The sequence below is a fragment of the Narcine bancroftii genome, chromosome 8 (genome assembly GCF_036971445.1).
Source record: "Narcine bancroftii isolate sNarBan1 chromosome 8, sNarBan1.hap1, whole genome shotgun sequence".
In the NCBI taxonomy this organism is placed as follows: domain Eukaryota; kingdom Metazoa; phylum Chordata; class Chondrichthyes; order Torpediniformes; family Narcinidae; genus Narcine; species Narcine bancroftii.
Genome location: NC_091476.1, coordinates 85844543 through 85866586, shown reverse-complemented (window position 1 = coordinate 85866586; position 22044 = coordinate 85844543). Strand labels below are relative to the sequence as shown.

Here is a 22044-nt window from a genome sequence, read left to right as displayed (position 1 = left end):
GCGGCGGACTCAAACCCAGGTTGCTGTCGCCTTAGCAGTGTCGTGCTGACCATGCTGCCCTTTAAAGTTTCAGGTCTATTGGGAGGTTTATTAACCACAAGAAGGAATTGACCTGAAATATTGCTTCCTCACCCGGGCTGCAAAAGGCCTGCACTTGCTGTCTTTATTTCTCCAATAACTCCTTTGCTGGCCATCATGTAAAAAGTGTAAGTAGAATTTCCAAATCTACTTGATCACAGCCTCTGAAACGGATCTTCCCTGGATCATTCCATGAAGAGAGCCCAGCTCTTCATTTGCCCAACTCTGCATGAATCCGCCCCCCCCCACCCCCCCACCCCCGACCTCCCCGGCCAGTCTGGTATGAACACTGAATTTTCCAATTTCCAAATTTTCTTCCAAACTAATTCATTCTACCTCCACCCTTCGTTTTGTCCCCTTGCCACCAATGTCCACCCATCCCCCTTCCTCTTTGTGCTCCATCCTCCACTTGCATTTTGGGATTTCTCCCCCTCACCCCTCATCTAATCTGCCTTTCTCCTGTCCCTAGTAGCTCTCTTTATCACCTTCTCTTCTCATCAGATCTTTCACCCCCTTCCTGGCTCACCAGTCCCCTTCTGGCCCCTGCCTTCCAGCTATCTCCCCTCTGCCCTCTCAGCCTCGAGGTCCGAAACATCGACCGCTCTTTCTCTCGTATTTACACAGCGCGATAGGCTCCAGAAAATTGCTTTGATGCTCCCATCTCTTCTTATCGCCTTTCTTGTGCATGAGCTGATGATTGTAAATCACTTCTGCAGCTTTCCCATGAGCTTGACATGCTAAAGTCACTATCGATTGCACCGTGAACGTTTGGAGCATAAACCTTCAGCAAATAACAAATAGACTCATGGCCTCCTTTTGAAACTGAGACACCTGACTTCAAACCAAAACATTTTGAAAACCAACTGCAGACAGACACTTAAAAAGTCAAAACAAAAGCTGCAAATGCTGGAAATCTATCAAGAAAATGTTGGTTACAATAAGCAGGTAAAGCAACTGCAACTGAGGAGTAAATAGAATTAATACATTTTTAGATAAACAAGAAAATCTGCAGATGCTGGGGCCTAGTGCAGGAACCCAGCAGGTCACGCAGCATCCAGAGGAGTGAAAGGCAGTCAACTTTTCAGGCCTGAACTATTCCGCACGAGAGGAATTCCCTCCCGAGGTCAGACATTTTTAGGTTGCTCACCTTTCTTCCATGGGAACTCATGATGTCCTGAAACTTTAACCCAGTTTCTCTCTCTACAGATGCTGCCTGACCTGCTGTGAACTTGCAGCGCTCTCTGATTTAGCGCAAAGGCATCCCCGTGATCTCCAATCCTTTGGGGTGGAGAGAGAGGCCTTTCATCCTGTTCACCCCCAAACTGACAGCCCTTTGTCCTCTTGTTGCTCCTCTAGGTAAGCTTGGTGGTCAGGATTCTTTTGAAAGCATTGACAGTTTTGACAGCTGTGACCGTTTAGCCCAGTCCTGGAGCAGCCAAAGCTCTTTCAACAGCCTCCAACGAGTGCCGTCCTATGACAGCTTTGACTCAGAGGATTATTCTAGCAACCTGCCCAATCACAAGCCCAAAGGAACATTCAAAGACTACGTGCGAGAACGAACCGATTTAAACAAGGACAAGCCAGTGATCCCTGCTGCTGCTCTGGCTGGATACACAGGTAGGGTTCACCTTCACCTTGGGTTCTTGCTACGACCCATGCGCTGCAGAGTAAAACTAGAGTCTCACGGTGCAGGATTAGGAGGCATGCATGTACATTTAAGTAGCTCAGCAAATTCAGAAGACTCTTATTTGGATGTGGTATACCTGGAAGACCAGATTAAGTTTTAAATTTAGACATACCGCATGGTAACAAGGCCGTTTTGATCCACGAGCCTGTGCCGCCCAATTACATCCGATTGACCGACAACCCATGGTACGCTTTGAATGGAACAAACAGAGCCCCCGGGGAAAACCCCGTAGACAAGGGGAGAATATGCAACCTCCCTACAGGCAGCGCGGGATTTGAACCCCAGATCCTGGTCTCTGGGTGCTGTCATAGGGCTGTGTTGACCTCTACCCAAGTTGTGCCACGATGTCTGGAAGAGGATGCTGAACCTTTTTTTTCCTCCATTTGTGTTGACTGGTGAAAGATTTGCATTGATGTGGCTCCACTTGCATCCTCAGTGCCAGCTGAACCTTGAGGTAGAGGTTGTAGGTCAAATTAAGTGCTCAAAACTTCATCACAGAACCAGGCATATTGCTGAGGAGAAGCTTCATCCCCACTCTCAGGGATTTTAAAGATAACATGCTGTATTTATCCTACTGACAGATATTCAACATTCCAATGTCTGATGTATGACATTCACCCTCAATGAATCATCCTTTCTGGCTGAGGCCATTGTATTCATTTTGAGAGAGCTTGCTGCGTGCAAACCAGCTGCCACATTTCTTACTTCCCAGTACTGACTGCATTTCAAGAAATACTTATTTGCATGGTTGCATGGGCATGGTTAGCTTAGCGGTCAGCACAACACTGTTACAGTGCCAGCAACCCCGGGTTCGAATCTGGTGTTGTCTGTAAGGAGTTTTCAAGTTCTCCTGTGCCTGCATGGGTTTCCTCCAGGTGTTCCAGTTTTCTTCCACATTCCAAAGACGTACGGGGCTAGGAGGTTAATTGGTGTATTTGAGCAGCATGGGTTCATGGGCTGGCAGAATCTGTATCACGAAAGTTAAAATTTAAGGAGCTATGAGATGCTCAAACATGTGAGACACTTTCTAAATACATGCCCTTTGGGACACTCCAAAGCACTTTGAGGATGACCCCATGGTTCAAGAAGGTGATTGACAGATAATTAGGATTACTAGCCCTGTCTGCAACGTCCACGTAGTGTGGATGAATAATTGGTCATGGCTCTTGGGCCACTTTCTGCGCTGGGTACAGACAGACAGATGCTCTGGATGCTTGTAGTGACAGAGTGAGGCATCATGAGTAACCAGGTTTCAAACCTATAGAATAAAAAAAAAACCTCTTTAAACTGAAGTCACCTTTTACAGTATATGAAACCCATCTCACAAATGTCACAAAAGTAATGAGATGGTGACCACATAATTATCTAGATGCCCACAATGTAAAATTACTGTGGAATCTGTAAATATTCAGCAGGTCATGGAGCATCTGTGGAGAGCACAACAGGCAACCGTTTGTGTGGATGCATTTTCGTCAGAGTCCAGGCCACTGACCTGGAACATGAACAGCTTCTCTCTCCACAGATGCTGCTGAACTACTGAATATTTCCAGTGTGCCCTGTTTTTATGTTATGGGGTCATGCCTTTCGCTGCTGTGCAGGGCAAGGAAATTGTATGCAGTGAGCACTCAGGTTCTCTGAGAGACACCAAGTGCTGGTGATACACAGGAGACTGCAGATGCAGATCAAAATGCTGATATTACATCTCCAGTTTATGCTGGGACAGCTTCAAAACTACATTGCACCACAATGTCATTAGAACAGGCCAACTTGGGAAATGATTCACTGTGACAACATGGATCCCAACCCAAAGTGTCCTTTACAAAATTGTGATGAGTGCAATTTCTCCCAGAAATGATCGATAATGGACTTTGGTGCAGATTACACTTCCATTCAGCTCACCGAGGTCCTACAATGTTGGGACAGACCCCACTTTCTCCAACCCCTCAGGTAGTCCTTTCCAGAGAAAAACCAAGTCCTCTCTAAATATCCCACTCCTTAACAATGCTTCACACTAGGCTGACCTTGGAAGTAGAACACTCCCAACTGCAGTCGCTGGAATCTTGAACAAACAATGAAAATGAACTCAGCCGGGCTGGCGGCATCCGTGGCAAGATTTCAGGTCAGGACCCTATCTGAATGGGAAGGGTCATGAAGTCATCAAACAAGTGGACAAATGAAGCTGGAAGAGAAGGAGAGATAGGGATGGGAAGAGAAGGAGAGATAGGGATGGGAAGAGACCTCCAGGGGGTGTTAAAAGAATAGCAAGAATGGGAACAGGTGAAGGACAGATGGAAAGGGGTAACCTGAAGTTGGAAAATCCAGTGCTGATGCTGTTGGTTTTCAGGCTAATCAGCCAGAATCTGATACCTCAGGTTTATATTTAGCTTCACCCTGGTAATGAATGAGGCCAAGGACAGGAAGGAATGGTCAAAGGAATTGAAATGGCTGACGCTGTTTATTTGATTGCAGGCATGATTATTAAAAGTCCATTGTGATTTGATCTGTGATGAAGCACTGAGACATCGTGTGATTCCACCAGGTAGCTTACAAGAGCCGCCACAATTTTGTGGGCATGGTGTGGCATGAAATCAAATTCCTTTTGCTACCCTGCTCAATATCAGGGCCGATTTCAAAGTTGAAGAAAAGTTTGGATCGGTACATGGACGGGAGGGAGTCCAGGTCAATGGGACTGGGCAGAATGATTGTTTGGCCTGGACTAGATAGGTTGAAGGGACTTTCTGTGCCATAGTTCTATCAGGCATCTTCAAGATTACTTTCACTCAACTAGTTTTTATTGTTGTGTTTACTTTTAAACCAAATTCAAATTCTCAAAGGTGATAGTAGAATTTAAACTCACGTTTTCATGGTTTGTCAATGTAATCATCTTGCTGTTAGTGTTAAAGAAATAACACTGAACAAAGCTCAACTGAGATATCCGTCCTTCCCTCACTTATTTGGTTTCAAATGATATTGATCTTGCATCAAATTGATTTGCAGTTGTCTGGTCCTTGGTGATTCTTCAGCTGCCGATTTCACAGCAAAAGCCTCATCTCCTTTCACCCATCTGACCCTGGGTTTGACTTTCAAGTTAAGGCTGTGAAGCACACCATGTGATGCTTTTGATTGCTTAGGCCAGTGGTTTTCAAACTACCCCCTTAAACTCACATTCCACCTGAAGTAATCCCTATCCCATAAGTGGTCTGTGATTAGTAAGAAATTGCTTAAGGTGGTCTGTGAGTGGGAAGGGAAGGTTGAGAATCACAGCTCTAGACCCAATTGTTACTGAAATACTTTTTTTACACGTCCAGAGGACCCCAAAACCCAGCAGCAATAGATATGCACCATGACAGAGGGTTACTTAAACAAAAGTTGCTTTTAATTATCTTTGAACATGAAAATAGAATCAAACTTTATTGATTCTATTGATTTACTTAACCTGCTTAACCCCCTTTTAATTCAAAGCGCACGTGTGTGTAATGTGTGTGTAAGTTCAGCAAAGTTCTTTGGATCACAGTCCAATCTCTCTGGTTGCAGGCAATTCTTGTACTGTGCACAGAAGTTCCTTTCTGTTTCTCTTATTTCAGGGGAAACCCCAGACAGCCAATCCTCTTCTTTGACTAGGCCGTCATCCAAAGTTTGCCAGCTTGTCCCTCTGGAACCTATGTCTGTCTGTCTGTCTGTCTGTCTTTCTCTCTGTCTCTCTCTGTCTCTCTCTCTCTCTCTCTCTCTCTCTCTCTCACACACACACACACACACACTCCGTCTAACTCTGAGAGCAAAGCCTCTTTTTTTCTGCTGTCTGCCCTGAAAAGATCACATGACCTGCCAGACAGTAGGTTCTGTTTTCCAGACAAAGCTGCTACTGCCTGTTGTTACATTTGTTGTCTTTTGCAAATAACAGCCCATCGTGAGTCTCTGAGCACTCCTGCAGAAGCTCCTGCAAACATTCTGTGTTTTAAAGTGTTTGTGTGTAACCTGCTCTAACAAACCTTCCCAATTTATCTCCCAAACAACTCTAACACTCTCTCACACTTTGCTTGAGAAAAATTGTCACTGGCCCATTTCCTTTAGAGTTAAGAAACTGCACACAAACCAGTCAATTAGGGACAATTAAAACAGTGGTTTTCAAACTTTTGCTTTCTACCTACAGACCACCTTAAGCAATCCCTTACTAATCACAGAGTCCCTATGGCATAGGGATTACTTAAGATGGAAAGTGAGTTTGGTAGGGGGTGGGGGGTGGACTGTGAAAACCACTGCTCTAGGCTGAATCCGAACAAGCATAAAATACCTGAGCCAGGATCTCAGCAGTTGGTGATATAGTTATTGTCCGCACAAAGGATCATTAAACGGGAGTGAGCACAATCTCTGTTGGCTCCAAGTGTACAAGGTTCAGGATGCAGTCGCCTTTTCACTTGGATTTTTCTTGCTTCACTTCTCTGATCTGCAACTTTTTGTTTTAATTTTAGCAGATAATCTTGCAAAGGTACAATTATTTTTTTAAAACAATAGGTTTGTTTTTTTCTCGCCTTCTTTGGTTGTCACAGAAACCAATCCCTTCGCTGAAGTAGGTCAGATTGTGGAGACTGATAAAAATCACGTACTTTTTTTTGTGAAGAAAGTGAATTATGCAGAACTGTGTATCTCCTAAAGATGCATCTCAGTGAGTTTTGATTAAGAATGAGATATTCACTGATGTTGATGAACTGTGACCCCATTGATGTTCCAATCTTGCCAATTTAAAAGATGCTTTTTGGCCTCAGAATTCTGTTGGCCGGCACTATGTTTACGTGGGCTACCCAATTAAATGTCAAAGAAAAGGGGCATTTTTGACAAGTGAACTGCGAGGCCGACGATTTTTCCTGTTGCATGCTCCACATGGAGTTTCATGCAGTGGTGTCCAAGAATAAGCAATGCACATCTGGGTGTGACCTGTGGTAATTGTGTAAGCTTGGTTCATGGACAACCCCAGTCACTCCTACAGGAGTATGTGTTAATGATATTGGACATGGTCTAGCTTGAGCAATCTGGGTAGTGAGAACCAGCAGTATGTTGTTGTCTACTTTCACTTCCAAGCCCTGGCTGTCAACTCTAAATTTGAGAGCCATCTGAACTCCTTTTTCTACCCCCTTGCACCCACCCAGAACAAATCATGACCTTCCCTCACATTGAATGTGCTATAAATACTGCAGTTTACCACCACCAGACACATTTTTCATTCTCCTCCCCTCTTGGCCTTCCGCAGGGACCTCTCCCTCCATGATTCCCTCATTGTACTCATCTCTCCACACCTATCACCCTTTTCCCTGTGCCCACAGGAGGTACAACACTTGCCCCAGACCTCCTCCCTCACCACGGTCCAGGACCCCAAATAGGCCTTTCACATGAAGCAGCACTTAATTTGGACATCCAGAGTGCTGATTTAAAGGCTCCCTTTGTGGTCTTCTCTACATTGGAGAGACTGGTCGCGGACTGGGAGATTGCTTCACCTAGCTCCTCCTCTCTGTTCGCAGCAACAGAGACCTCCCAGTAGCCAACCATTTCAATTCTGAATCACACTCCCACATTTACATGTCTGTCAATGGCCTTGTGTACTATCCCACCATGACCACCCTCAGATTGGAGGAATCACACCTTATTTTCCGTCTGGGCACTCTTCAGCCAGATGGCCTTAACATAGACCTTTGCTTTCTGCTAAGCCTGTTCCTCTTTTCTTTTCCCTCCCCCTTTCCTCTCTTTCCAGTTCTCCCTTTCCTTCCCCCTTATCCACACAGCCATCCCTCCTCCCCCTCAATGCTGCTATCCCCCCCATCCTGCCCTACCTTTTTGTTCGATGCCTGCCGGCATTGTAGCTCCCCATCAAACACATCTCCACTGCATTCCACCATTCCCTCACACTATCACATGTTTGCTTTGTTCTGCCGTCTATGTAATGGTGCAGAGACCACAAGAAGGAGATTTGAAGTCCAAATTTGCAAATGATACCAAATTGAGCGGAAAAGCAAATTGTACAGAGAACATGGAGAGGCTGCAGAAGGATAGAGTTAAATTAGGTGAGCGGAGAAAGGTCTGGCAGATGGAGTACAACGTTAGTAAATGCGAGCTCACCTACTTTGGTAGGAAAAATAGAAGAGCAGATTATTATTTAAATGGTGAAAGACTGCAGCATGCTGTAGTGCAGTAGGACTTGGAAGTGCTTGTGCATGAATCGCAAAAAGTTGGGTTGCAGGTACATGTTATTAAGAAGGGAAATGAAATGTTGGCCTACATCGCTGGAGGAATTGAAATCAAGAGCAGGGAGGTCCTGCTACAAATGTATGAGGTACTGGTGAGGCTGCACCTGGAGAACTGTGTGCAGATCTGGTCTCCATACTTGAGGAAGGATAGACTGGCCTTGGAGGCAGTCCAGAGGAGGCTCACCAGGTTGATCCCAGAGATGAGGAGGTTGACCTACGAGGAGAGACTAAATCACCTGGGATTATACTCACTTGAATTCAGAAGAAATTATGAAAGGGATAGATAAGATAGAGGCAAGAAAGTTGTTTTCACTGGTATGTGAAACCAGAACTAGGGGACAAAGCCTCAAGATTCAGGGGAGTAGATTTAAGACGGAGATGAGGAAAAACTGTTTTTCCCAGAGAGAAGTAAATCTGTGGAATTCTCTGCCCAGCGAAGCAGTTGAAGCGATTTCATTAAACATATTTAAGGTTCAGTTAGATAGATTTTTACATAAAAAAAGGAATTAAGGGATATGGGGAAAAGGCAGGTCGGTAGAGTTGAGTCAATGATCAGTTCAGCCACGATCTTATTGAATGGCGGAGAAGGCTTGATGGGCCGGATGGTCGACTCCTGCCCCTATTTCTTGTGTTCTTACAAGACTTGATAATGTCCTTCCTCCTTGGACCCCTTACACAATCAATTTTTGTGGTCAACCCTCAGGTGAAGCATTAGTTGGTCCACTTCGCACCACCTTAAAAACATAATTTTAGGTCTTTTTATATCAATCAGTGAGAGGTGTCATCAATCCTGGCCTGTCTGCAGGGAGTTTGTATGTTTTCCCTGTGACCGTGTTGGTTTCCTTCAGACTCCAGTTTCTTCCCACTCCCCATGGGCGTTCAGGTTAGTTGGTTAATTGGTCATTCCAAATTGTTCCTGGTGTGCAGGGGAGAAACAGAAAGAGGGAGTTGACAGGCAACCGCCTGGGTGGGGGGCGGGGGGGGGGCGGGGGGAGAGGTTGCAGGAAAATGGTTCAGGGACTGAGACTGTTGGGATTGTCACCAGTGCAGAAATAGGGACCATAGTTGGGTGCGAAATGAAGCTCAGCTGACCTCATCAATTTCCTTGTGCTGATGGGCCTGAATGAAGAGTTTATGCCCACTGCCACTGCCTTGGTAATCTCAGAGCATATAGGTAGTTGTGGAAGTAAAACTTGTTAATGTCCTGACTGCAGAATGGAGTTAAAGGGATAATAGTGGAGGTATGTGCTGATCATTTTCTGTTTATTTTTTCACTAATTGTTGAAAACTTGAAATTGGATGCATTTGCACATATTTTTCACAGAACATAGAACATTCCGGCACAGATCTGGTTCTTCAGCTCACAATGTTGTGCCGACCTACGGAAACCTACAGCAGAACTATCTAATTTTCCCTACCTCATCGCATGTGCCTATCTAAGAGTCTTTGGTATCAGGCTTCCTCACTACACCTAGCAATGCATTCCAGGCACCCACCAGTCTCTGTGTGTAAAAAAAAATGAACATCTCCCCTGAACATTCCTCCATTCACTTTGAACTGATGTCCTCTGGAATTTGCTGTTGTCACCCCTGGAAAAAGGTCCTGGCTCTCCACCTTGTCTAAGCCCCTAATATTCTTACATACCTCGATTAAAATCACATCTTGTCCTTCATGCTCAAAGAGAAAAGCCCTCAAGCTTACATCATGTGATATGTTCTCCAATCCAGGCAGCATTCTGGCAAATCTCCTCTGCACCCTTTTCAAAGCATCTGCACCATTCATGTTATCAGGTGACCAGAGCTGAACGCAATATTCCAAGTGTGGACTAATCAGAATTTTCTTGAGCTGCAACGTTACCTCATGTTTCTTGAACTTCATCCCCTGACTAAGGAAGGCGACCACACCATCCACCTTCCTAATCACCCTATCAACTTGGGGGGAAACCTTTAAGGATCTCTGGACCTGGACCCAAGATCTCTTTGTCCCTCCACACTATTAAGTTCCTGCCATTAACCATGTACTCCGTATTCAAGCTCAACATCCAAAGGGCATCACTTCACACTTATCTGGATTGAATTCCGTCTCTTCTCCGCCTCCTGTCTGTATCTTGTTAGCTCACAAGACATAAGAGCAGAAATAGACTATTCAGCCTATCAAGTCTGCCCTGAACTGATCCATTATCCCACTCAGCTTCACTGCCCAGTCTTCTTTCCATAATCTTTCATGATTTTGTAACCTATGACAATCTTCTATATTATGCACTACACCTCCAACCTTTATGTCATCTGCAAATTTCATTCAAGTCATTTATAGAAAAAAATCGCAAAGAGCAGGAATCCCAGCACAGGTCGCTACAGAATCCCACTAGTGAGGCAGAATACAATCCATCAACTTCTGGCCTCTGATTTCTGCAGGCAAGCCAAATCTGAATCCACGCAGCCAAGTTTCCATGGATCCCATGACTCATGACTTTCTGAATGAGCTTTCTATGGGAAAACTTGTCAATCGCCGTACTAAAATTCATGTACACCGCATCTACCACCCCCAACCCATTACCTTCATCAATGTCCTTTGTCACCTCCTCGAGAAACTTGGGCTCATGAGGGCCATCTGCCACTCCTATGTTTCAGTGGCCTTGACTGTAGGATCCTGGTCAGTAGTTTGCACTCCACCCTTCACACAGCTTGCAGTGGTGTGCAGCCACTCATTTCTTGCAGGTCTTTAGGGGAAGAGCAGCACATGGGAGGATGCACACATTCTCCTCTCTCCCACCCCCATGCTTCCTTTACCTCCATGGCCACTATTGCGGTTCTTCAGTGACTTGCAACAGAAAAGATAACAATACCTTGTATTTCGTCTGGGCACCATCTGCCCAGGAGAGAGTAACATTGACCCCCAATTTCCAACTACCCCTCCCCTGGGTCTCTCCCTTTACTTATTCCTTTGCCCCCTTTCCTCCAGCTCCCTAGGCTCCTCCCTTCTTATTGCTATCAGAGAGTTACCCACCCCCCCATCATTTCTCTTCTATCCTCTCACCTGCATCTAACTGTGATCTCTTGCCTGATCTCCCCCTTCCCTTTCCTCCCTCCTCTCCTCTGCCAACCCCCCCCCCAATCATTCCCCACCAGGTGCCTGCCTGTTGTTTTTTGTTCTTGAAGAAAGGCCCAGGCCTGAAACATTGACTTCCTAAAGATGCTGTGTGACCTGCTGAGTTTTTCCAGTATACTTGTGCATTGCACTTGACCCCAGCATCTGTCCACATTAATTGCTTAGGTAAAAACACAGAAATACTGGAGGAACTCAGCAGGTCCCATTGGAGGAAAAGATGATGCTTTAGGCCTGATTCCTTCCTCAGAGCATGAATGAAGAGAGACAGGCAGTATTAAAAAAGGCTGGGGACAAGGGAAGACTGGGAGGGGGAGGCGTACAGGCCAACTGACCAAAGGTGTTAGTTGAATATGATAAGACAGAGAGAGGACAGGTGAGAATTGATGGGGGGGGGGGGGTGTTGATTCTGTGAAATGAGACAGAGGAAAAAAGGAGAGAGGGAGAGAGAGAGAGAGAGGCAGAACTAAAGGAAAGAAGACATAGAGGAAGATCAGGGTAATGTAACCGGGAGGAGTCAACGTCAATGCCAGATCGAAGTTGAGGTGTTGCTCCTCCAATTTGCGGATGATCTCATTCTGGCAGTTCATGAAACAATGGACAGACATGTCAGCAAGGGAATGGATGGGGCATTGAAATGGCTGGTCACTTGGAGATCCACACTATTTGCAGCAGACAGAGCTGAGGTGCTCAATGAAGCCTTCTCCCAGTCTGTGTCCATTCTCTCCGAGTTAGAAGAGACCACAACAGGAGCACTGAATGAAGTAGATGACCACTGTGGATTCACAAGAGGAGTGTTGCTTCACTTGGAAGGACTGTTTGGACCCCTGAAAGGTGGTGGGGGGAGGTGGTATGGTCGCAGGTTGAGCACCTCCTGTGGTCACGGGGTAGGTGCCAAGGGGGCGAATAGTGGGAAGGAGGGTTCTCTGGGTGTAAAACTGCTTCCCCACAGGTGGATGAGTTGCAAGCACTCATGGGTCTCATTCTGACCAACCCAGGTTCTCTTTCTATCCAATTTCCAAGCACTTGTGTAAGGGATTCCTGCTGGAGCAAGCTCTGTACACCACACAAGTCGATAATAACAATCAGTCCCACTTTTTAAAATAGCTTCTGATTCACTCCAGTGGAAAAGTAATCTTCAATTGCTTCTCCAACCTTTCACCTTAATGGTGTGCACACTATGCAGTGAAAAACTCTTGCAATAAATGATTGCAGGCTTCACCGTGCTAGTAACAGTCTCTTAGATCTTATCTGCAAAAAATGGAGCCTAGTGTTATCATCTTAATCATAGAGACCAACAGGTTTGTGGTAACATGAAGACATCTGAAACACTTTGCGACTGAAGGCTTCATGGTATTTTTTGGCTGATCCAGCTTTCTCAGACAAAGTAAATGGACCATCAAACTACTGGCTTTTGGCTCAAGATATGTTTGCAATTCATTTGATGTCTCATTTGTTAAACATTTGTTTGTGGACCTCTTCAGGTGAAGTTAAAAAGATTTGGCTGTGGGCTGGAGGAAATGCAGAGGACTTGGGCAGCGCCACAAACCCACGACACTCTCTGGAGGACTTTTCGTGAGTCCATGTATATGAACGTCATGGCTGAGTTCAGATGCTGTAGTTTCAGCCTATAACCTTGGAGGAATTTTCAGTGGGGGGGTGGGGGGGGGGGGTTAGACCGAGAATCAGCGAGAAGAACTGGTAGTCCTTAGTCACTATATCTCCTTCAGGCTTTGCTGAGCGACAGGGAGGCCCAGTGAGCTAACGGGAATGACAGGCAGGGAGTCCCACGTTCCTCCTCAGAGCAGACAAAGTTTATTCCATTCTGCAATCCCGACCACTTCTCACCTACCCCACAAGTCTGTTTGAAGTTCAGAAATTGAGTAAAGTATGTGTGAAATGCACAAAATAAACTCAGCAGATCGTGCAGGGCATCCGTGAAACCCTGACCAATCATCTTCCCTACTGGTGTAGAATTTTATGACCACTAAAGCAAATTCTCCACTCATTATCACAGTGGTATTTGTGGGTTGCGTCTTTGACTAATTTGGCTGCTACCCATCCCTGATCACAATGAGAGCTGTACTTAGAAAGTACTTCATTGGCTGGAAAACACTTTGTGATGCCTTGGGTTTTTTGAAGGCCTTACTGTCAAATTCTTCAATGGTCCATTTTAAATTTGAGATTGATCAAATTTTCTGAACCAGGGACCTGGGAACTAGGGCAATGGGAAGTGATGTAGAATTAGGTCATAAATCAGCCACAATGCCTTGATGGTCAGAGCAGCTGCTTGCTTATTGAAAACTCTTCTCTAAACAGTAGCCTTCAGGTTGGTTGCCTCGGGCACTTTTGGATATTTGGTGGACAGGATGAGCTTCGCGTGTTGTGGTTTTAAAGGCAATTCTTGAGAAGATAAAGGTAGAGCCAAGGCAGGCTAACTTTAGCTGGATTTCCAGACACAGCAGGTCAAATAGACATCTTTTCTGAGTAAATTTAGCTTTGAATAATTAATTTCTGAAGCTCTTCTCAGTGGACAGAAGTTACAGAATTCCTTCCTTCGAAACAGTATCTCTCCACAATGGCAATTAGAATCATAGAGCACTGCAGAACAGAAACAGAATCCCCAGCCCTTCTAGTCTGAGCCAAATTATTATTCTGCCTGCATCTTGACCATATCCCTCCATACCCCCCGTCATCTATGTACTTGTCCAAAATCTTCTTAGTCAAAATTCACCAATTCATCTGGCACCTCATTCCACACTTCCACTGCTTCACTGCATTGATTTCCCTTAATGTTCCCTTTAAACTCTTCCCTTTTCACCTGTGATCTTGTCCTCTAGTTTTATATCTCCTAACCTTATGGAAAAAGCCTGTTTCCATTTACTCTGTCTACACCCCATTATTTTGTATAGCTCTATCAAATCTCCCCTCATTCTTCTATGCTCCAGGGAATAAAGATTAGTCTTTCCCTGTAACTCACTTCTTGAAAGGTGGGGGGGGGGGTGTGTGTGTGTGAGAGAGAGAGAAAGAGAGAGAGAGATGATGAAGGGTGGAGCTGCGGCACAAGCCTGCTCTTTGAAAAGGCAGTGCTTAGCGCCACTCTGTGACAGTGCCAGAGATCCGGACTGAGGTTTGAATCCCACGCTGTAAGGAGTTTGTACATTCTCCCTGTGTCTGCGTGAGATTTTCCCTGGAGCTCCGGTTTTCTCCCACCATTCGAAACATTCCGGGGATGTAGGTTAATGGGGTGTAACACAGACGTGTGGGCTGAAGTGACCTGTTACCGTGCTGTATGTTTAAATTTAAATTGACTTGCTTTTGTCTACTCTCATTTCCTTTAATTCCATGGACATTTCTTGGACTGATTTTGGAGATTTCGGGATTTTCCTCCAATGCTTTGTTGACAGTTCTTTTCAAAATTACTATTTTTTTCCAAAATTAAACTTCATTCACAATAAAAGTATTTACAAAGGAAAACCGTGCAGTCTTATCGCATGACATGTGTCACATCCATACATTTCCATCACTGTATGCATTGTTCCATTAATTTTCTAGTTTGTAGTTAGCACCATTGTCACCTTGGTAGCCCCTTGTAGATACTCCATCCTTTGTTTTTGAGGGGCTTCCCCTCTGGTCTCTGCCCCTCGATGACTGTTGACAGAAAGGCCGTTGTCCTTCCTCACAAGGCCTCACATTGGCTGCGCCAAGCCTCAGTCCGTCCCTCACCGACATCTCTGTGGAAGACCAACAAGTTTCAGGCAGGCCAAAACGAGTCTTTCACCCAAATATTGGTCTTCCAGCAGCTCTGGATGCCTGACTCTGTGTCCATCGCAGAAAACAGCTTGTAAATTAGAGTCCTGCTGCTGCAGGGGATGAACTGTGACAAGGTCCTTTCTCCACATACTCTGAACAAATTCACACTCTGCAAAGAGGTGGGCAGTCTCTCCGCAGTCCACTTGGGGATAACGTGGGTTGTGGCCAATATTTGGGCCGTATTGGAAGGATCTGACATAGAACAGTATGGACAGTACAGGCCCTTGGGCTCTTGATGCTATGCAGACCTAAATATTCCAACCAAAAATATTTCCTGGTGCTCATTCGTGAGCATTAGGGATGAGGCCTTGTTGACAGTTGTCACCTTGGCCGGTAAGTGAATAAATTTCCAAAGGCTTTTCCACCAACTCTTTGCTGGAATTACTCAAATGCCAGCCTTTCCATCCCCTTCTTCACTCCTCACCCCCAATGGCCACCATCTACAATCCATGCCCAACTCACCAGGAAAACTGGAAATCAAAGAAAAGATTTGTAGTTCCAATAATTTTGCAAAATAGAGACAGAATAATTTGTATCATTTCATATTATTTAACCCAAGTTTTCTCATAGCCTTGTCTTGGAGAAAAGTTATGAATTTTGTGGAAAATCCACATCAGTTGTGAATTTAAGTGGAAGCTTTTGCTGAATTTGGGGCACCTTTAAGCCAGATACAAGAAGTTACTTTGAGAAGTATTCCTGAGGTCATTGCGAAATTTCACTCTTACTGTCTGGGTTAAATTGAGCGCAAATCCTCACGTGAGAAGCCAAGGTGGTACTTTTTTCTGTCAGTGTTTGTCTGTCAGGGGCCATTCATCCTTACCTGGGATAGCTGGTCAAGCAGAGTTGAGTCTGAAATGTCTGTTTTGTGGTTTTGGCCTGCTAATAATTTTTTGTTCAGTTTGCTGTGCACGGTGTTTGCAAACTTACCATATATATGCAAACTATCCATATCAAATTTCTTTTAGTCTAGTCATCTAACATATTTGCCATTCTGATTGCTTGAACACAGTACCTTGGTTGATTAACTGTTTCTGTGTCCAGAACTTGGACTTTGCAAACATATCCAGAGCAGTTTCAAGTTTGAAATTTCAAGGGTTTCATCCAGTTTATCCAGAAGACAAGACTGGGCTGTGACCAAGCCTGAGTTTGTCATGCTTGTCGATAAGTAAGTAGGCCACCCACATTCAAGAAGCTGTTTGGTCTCACAATGTGGCGCACTCCTCCTCAATCACATGGGCGGTACAGCTGCCCACACTAGCAGGTCTCAGTTGTGGCACTGCCGTTGTTTCTGCGAGAGCTGTGTTTGGGTACAGACTGCTGCTTATTGATGAGTGTCTAACCACACCCTCATCGTGGAAAACACTTGAGACCTGCTGAACTGCAGGGTACAAGTCTGCACCATTTAACTGTGAAACCATTTCACCTCTTCATGCAACTGCTTACTACAAGAAAAGCCCACCACTATAGTCTTTCACTCTCAGTGCTGCACAGTGAAATGATGTTGAAGAATACACAATGTTGCCAATACCAGGAACTAACTGCTCTTTATTGTACTGCATGTTACAATAATTTCCCCGTTGTAGAACCAGTTGTTAGTAAGTGGTTGCATTTTACAGTGAATGGTTTAGACTGTACCGTGTTCCACTACAGGGACTCTCTGAGTTGAAGGCTTAATTGAGTTGAAGGCTTAATTGAGGATTGAATGCCAGGAGGTTTCTTCCATTGAGGTTGGGCAAGATAAGAATGGGAGGACATGAATTAAGGGAGAAAGGTGAAATGTGTAAAGGGGATATGAGGAAGAATGAAGCAGAGAGTGGTGGAAAGTGTGGAACGAGTACTAGCTGAAGTGGTGGATGCAGGCTCGGTTTTGATATTTAAGAAAAATTTGGGCGGGATGGGAAGGGTCTGGGTGCAGGTCAGTGGGGCAGCTGTAGAAAGCAGACATTTCTGATACAGATAAACCAACTTGTGTATAATTCTCAGGGCCTGCCTATATTGGGTAATATTCAATGTATGTTTATGTAGGTCCATAATGTACAAATGTTTTAGTGTCAGGTTGCATGAGAAAGCAAGCATTTTGAGATCCTAGAAGGTGGTTGTTCAGGTCAAGGGCTATGTTCTGCAAAGAGGGATCTAATATAAAAAGAACTATGCAGTGACAGCTCCAAGAGGCTGCAGATTAAATTGGATATTCGAATATAGAGCTTTACTTCTTCTTTGGCTTGGCTTCGCGGACGAAGATTTATGGAGGGAGTAAATGTCCACGTCAGCTGCAGGCTCGTTTGTGGCTGACAAGTCCGATGCGGGACAGGCAGACACGGTTGCAGCGGTTGCAGGGGAAAATTGGTTGGTTGGGGTTGGGTGTTGGGTTTTTCCTCCTTTGCCTTTTGTCAGTGAGGTGGGCTCTGCGGTCTTCTTCAAAGGAGGTTGCTGCCCGCCAAACTGTGAGGCGCCAAGATGCACGGTTTGAGGCGATATCAGCCCACTGGCGGTGGTCAATGTGGCAGGCACCAAGAGATTTCTTCAGGCAGTCCTTGTACCTTTTCTTTGGTGCACCTCTGTCACGATGGCTAGTGGAGAGCTCGCCATATAACACGATCTTGGGAAGGCGATGGTCCTCCATTCTGGAGACGTGACCCCAGCGCAGCTGGATCTTCAGCAGCGTGGACTCGATGCAGTCGACCTCTGCCATCTCGAGTACTTCGACGTTAGGGATGAAAGCGCTCCAATGAATGTTGAGGATGGAACGGAGACAACGCTGGTGGAAGCGTTCTAGGAGCCGTAGGTGATGCCGGTAGAGTACCCATGATTCGGAGCCGAACAGGAGTGTGGGTATGACAACGGCTCTGTAGATGCTTATCTTTGTGAGGTTTTTCAGTTGGTTGTTTTTCCAGACTTTACTACATATTAAGTGTTTAACCGTGTTGCTCTAATATTAGATGATACAGTTCTGAGGTCTTATACAGACCTTTATTATATAAGACATCTCTGATATAGGCCCAAATTAATTGTCTGAATGGTGTACAGAATGTAAATGAGGGTAAGTGTGAGTTCTGGCTGTACCAGCATGTAAGAATATTTGTTGTCCCAATTCTTGTCAACTTACCTCCTCATTTTCTGATCACCCATGACGGCATCCTTCTCTGACCCAGATTAGAAAAGTTCATTAGCTATCGTGCCATCCTATCCTTTCCTTCACTCTGACTCTTTCCTGCCTCCGCTTCCTGGAAAAGGCAGTCAGCCAATATCCAATATGAATCCGATCAAGAAGAATGCCAACTGCAAAAAATACTTGCAACAAAAACAGAAAATGATAAAAATATTCAGCAGGTCTCCTGACTTCTGGGAAAAGAGAAACCAGTTAATGTTTCGGGGTTGGCCTGGAAACTACCTGGACTCTGGCTTGAATTACAAGGTGCAATTTAACACTCTAAGGCAGTGGTTCTCAATCTTTTTTTCATCCCCCCCCCCACCCCCCCACTCACAATACCACTTTAAGTAACCCCTACTGAGTTCCTCAGCCTTAGGCGCTCTCTGGTTAGAAAGGGATTACTTCAGGTGGTATGTGAGTGGGTTTGCCTGGAAGTTTCCTCTCGCTTCGTCTGACTGCAGGTTTCCAACATTGAACCTCTTTCTGGGGGCTTTATTGTTCCTGGGCTTTGGCTTGAAGTGAAGGTTGAGGTTGCAGCGAACCAGCCGGTGGTCAGTGTGGCATTCCGCGCTAGGCATGACCCTGGTGTGGAGCACATCTTGTTTGTCACTTTCTCGCACCAGGATGTAGTCCAGGAGGTGCCAGTGTTTGGATCGGGGATGCCGCTTTAGTTGCCCATTCAGAGCCAGCTCTTCAGCGCTTGACGTCCTGCTTTGCGGAAACTGCCAAAATGTTTGGCCTGGAAGTCAGCCTGAAGAAAACTGAGGTCCTCCATCAGCCAGCTCCCCACCATGTCTACCAGCCCCCCCACATCTCCATCGGGCACACAAAACTCAAACGGTCAACCAGTTTACCTATCTCGGCTGCACCATTTCATCAGATGCAAGGATCGACAATGAGATAGACAACAGACTCGCCAAGGCAAATAGCGCCTTTGGAAGACTACACAAAAGAGTCTGGAAAAACAACCAACTGAAAAACCTCACAAAGATAAGCGTATACAGAGCCGTTGTCATACCCACACTCCTGTTCGGCTCCGAATCATGGGTCATCTACCGGCACCACCTACGGCTCCTAGAACGCTTCCACCAGCGTTGTCTCCGCTCCATCCTCAACATCCATTGGAGCGCTTACACCCCTAAGGTCGAAGTACTCGAGATGGCAGAGGTCGACAGCATCGAGTCCACGCTGCTGAAGATCCAGCTGCGCTGGATGGGTCACGTCTCCAGAATGGAGGACCATCGCCTTCCCAAGATCGTGTTATATGGCGAGCTCTCCACTGGCCACCGTGACAGAGGTGCACCAAAGAAAAGGTACAAGGACTGCCTAAAGAAATCTCTTGGTGCCTGCCACATTGACCACCGCCAGTGGGCTGATAACGCCTCAAACCGTGCATCTTGGCGCGTCACCGTTTGGCGAGCAGCAACCTCCTTTGAAGAAGACCGCAGAGCCCACCTCACTGACAAAAGGCAAAGGAGGAAAAATCCAACACCCAACCCCAACCAACCAATTTTCCCTTGCAACCGCTGCAATCGTGTCTGCCTGTCCCGCATCGGACTTGTCAGCCACAAACGAGCCTGCAGCTGACGTGGACTTTTTACCCCCTCCATAAATCTTCGTCCGCGAAGCCAAGCCAAAGAAAAAAAAAAGAAAGAAAGAAAATGTGAGTGGGGGAAAAAAAGCTTGAGAACCACTGAACTAAGGAATTTATAACAGTAAGGTGTGAAGACATTTTGAAGAACTGGTTGGACAGATGGAGAGAGACTACTGATCCTGCCTTAGAATTGGGGCCAGGATCTAAAAAATTAGAATGGGGTTTTCCGATAGAGCTAAACGTTTGGTAAACTCTTCATCAATGGTAATTGATTACAATTCAGGTTTCACTTTCAAAAGAATAGATTTTTGAAAATTGGCTATGTTAGGAAAGACAAGGAGTTTTTACAGATCCACCAGGATATTGTTGAAGGATGGGATAATATCAAAAAGCCAAAAAGCTCTCTCTGTTCCCTAATTCTGGCTTCAGGATTATCCCAAATTTAATTACAAAAGTTTTGACATGTTCTCTTAAATTTTCACCAAGTCACAAAATTTTTCAGTCAGGCCTTCTTTGGCTTGGCTTCGCGGACGAAGATTTATGGAGGGGGTAAAAAGTCCACGTCAGCTGCAGGCTCGTTTGTGACTGACCAGTCCGATGCGGGACAGGCAGACACGATTGCAGCGGTTGCAAGGGAAAATTGGTTGGTTGGGGTTGGGTGTTGGGTTTTTCCTCCTTTGCCTTTTGTCAGTGAGGTGGGCTCTGCGGTCTTCTTCAAAGGAGGCTGCTGCCCGCCAAACTGTGAGGCGCCAAGATGCACGGTTTGAGGCGTTATCAGCCCACTGGCGGTGGTCAATGTGGCAGGCACCAAGAGATTTCTTTAGGCAGTCCTTGTACCTTTTCTTTGGTGCACCTCTGTCACGGTGGCCAGTGGAGAGCTCGCCATATAATACGATCTTGGGAAGGCGATGGTCCTCCATTCTGGAGACGTGACCCATCCAGCGCAGCTGGATCTTCAGCAGCGTGGACTCGATGCTGTCGACCTCTGCCATCTCGAGTACCTCGACGTTAGGGGTGTGAGCGCTCCAATGGATGTTGAGGATGGAGCGGAGACAACGCTGGTGGAAGCGTTCTAGGAGCCGTAGGTGGTGCCGGTAGAGGACCCATGATTCGGAGCCGAACAGGAGTGTGGGTATGACAACGGCTCTGTATACGCTTATCTTTGTGAGGTTTTTCAGTTGGTTGTTTTTCCAGACTCTTTTGTGTAGTCTTCCAAAGGCGCTATTTGCCTTGGCGAGTCTGTTGTCTATCTCATTGTCGATCTTTGCATCTGATGAAATGGTGCAGCCGAGATAGGTAAACTGGTTGACCGTTTTGAGTTTTGTGTGCCCGATGGAGATGTGGGGGGGCTGGTAGTCATGGTGGGGAGCTGGCTGATGGAGGACCTCAGTTTTCTTCAGGCTGACTTCCAGGCCAAACATTTTGGCAGTTTCCGCAAAGCAGGACGTCAAGCGCTGAAGAGCTGGCTCTGAATGGGCAACTAAAGCGGCATCATCTGCAAAGAGTAGTTCACGGACAAGTTTCTCTTGTGTCTTGGTGTGAGCTTGCAGGCGCCTCAGATTGAAGAGACTGCCATCCGTGCGGTACCGGATGTAAACAGCGTCTTCATTGTTGGGGTCTTTCATGGCTTGGTTCAGCATCATGCTGAAGAAGATTGAAAAGAGGGTTGGTGCGAGAACACAGCCTTGCTTCACGCCATTGTTAATGGAGAAGGGTTCAGAGAGCTCATTGCTGTATCTGACCCGACCTTGTTGGTTTTCGTGCAGTTGGATAATCATGTTGAGGAACTTTGGGGGACATCCGATGCGCTCTAGTATTTGCCAAAGCCCTTTCCTGCTCACGGTGTCGAAGGCTTTGGTGAGGTCAACAAAGGTGATGTAGAGTCCTTTGTTTTGTTCTCTGCACTTTTCTTGGAGCTGTCTGAGGGCCTTCATTCCCATCATAATTAACTTTTTTTTGTTTTGATAACCTCCCTGTTAAGTGACTTGAGATATTTTACTTGGGGAAAGGGGCTAACATTTAAAATATGTTGTTAATGTTAACAGAGGAACATGATTCAAAGGGAATAATAGTCTTTGCTTAGAATGCTCTGGAAAGTGGGGGTCAGGTGACATGGTTAAGTGATGGTTTCAGAAATTTGTAAGTCTGAACAAATGCAACGGAGAAATGCATTGGAATTATACCATAGGAGGAAATTAAATAATTGTTTCTTTTTGAAAAGCTGAGTTTTCATTGCTAGTCACCATGAAACAGCAAAATTTTGTAAAAACTCATCTTGTTATTGAATGCCTCTCCTGGAAAGAAATCTAAATTAAAGTGCACAGCACCTCGTTGATTTTTTTTTAAACTTAATTTTAATTTAATTTAAAGACATAGCACA

At 45.5% G+C, this 22044-nt stretch overlaps 1 protein-coding gene across 2 annotated transcripts in view; it reads left to right on the top strand.

Moving 5' to 3' along the window:
* Window positions 1-22044, top strand: part of ets1 (v-ets avian erythroblastosis virus E26 oncogene homolog 1) — a 132673-nt gene that overhangs the window by 91740 nt on the left and 18889 nt on the right. For both annotated transcript variants that reach the window (XM_069894403.1, XM_069894404.1), the window contains one exon: window positions 1435-1695. In XM_069894403.1, the coding sequence (XP_069750504.1) occupies window positions 1435-1695 (261 nt within the window). The remainder of the gene's footprint in view (window positions 1-1434; window positions 1696-22044) is intronic.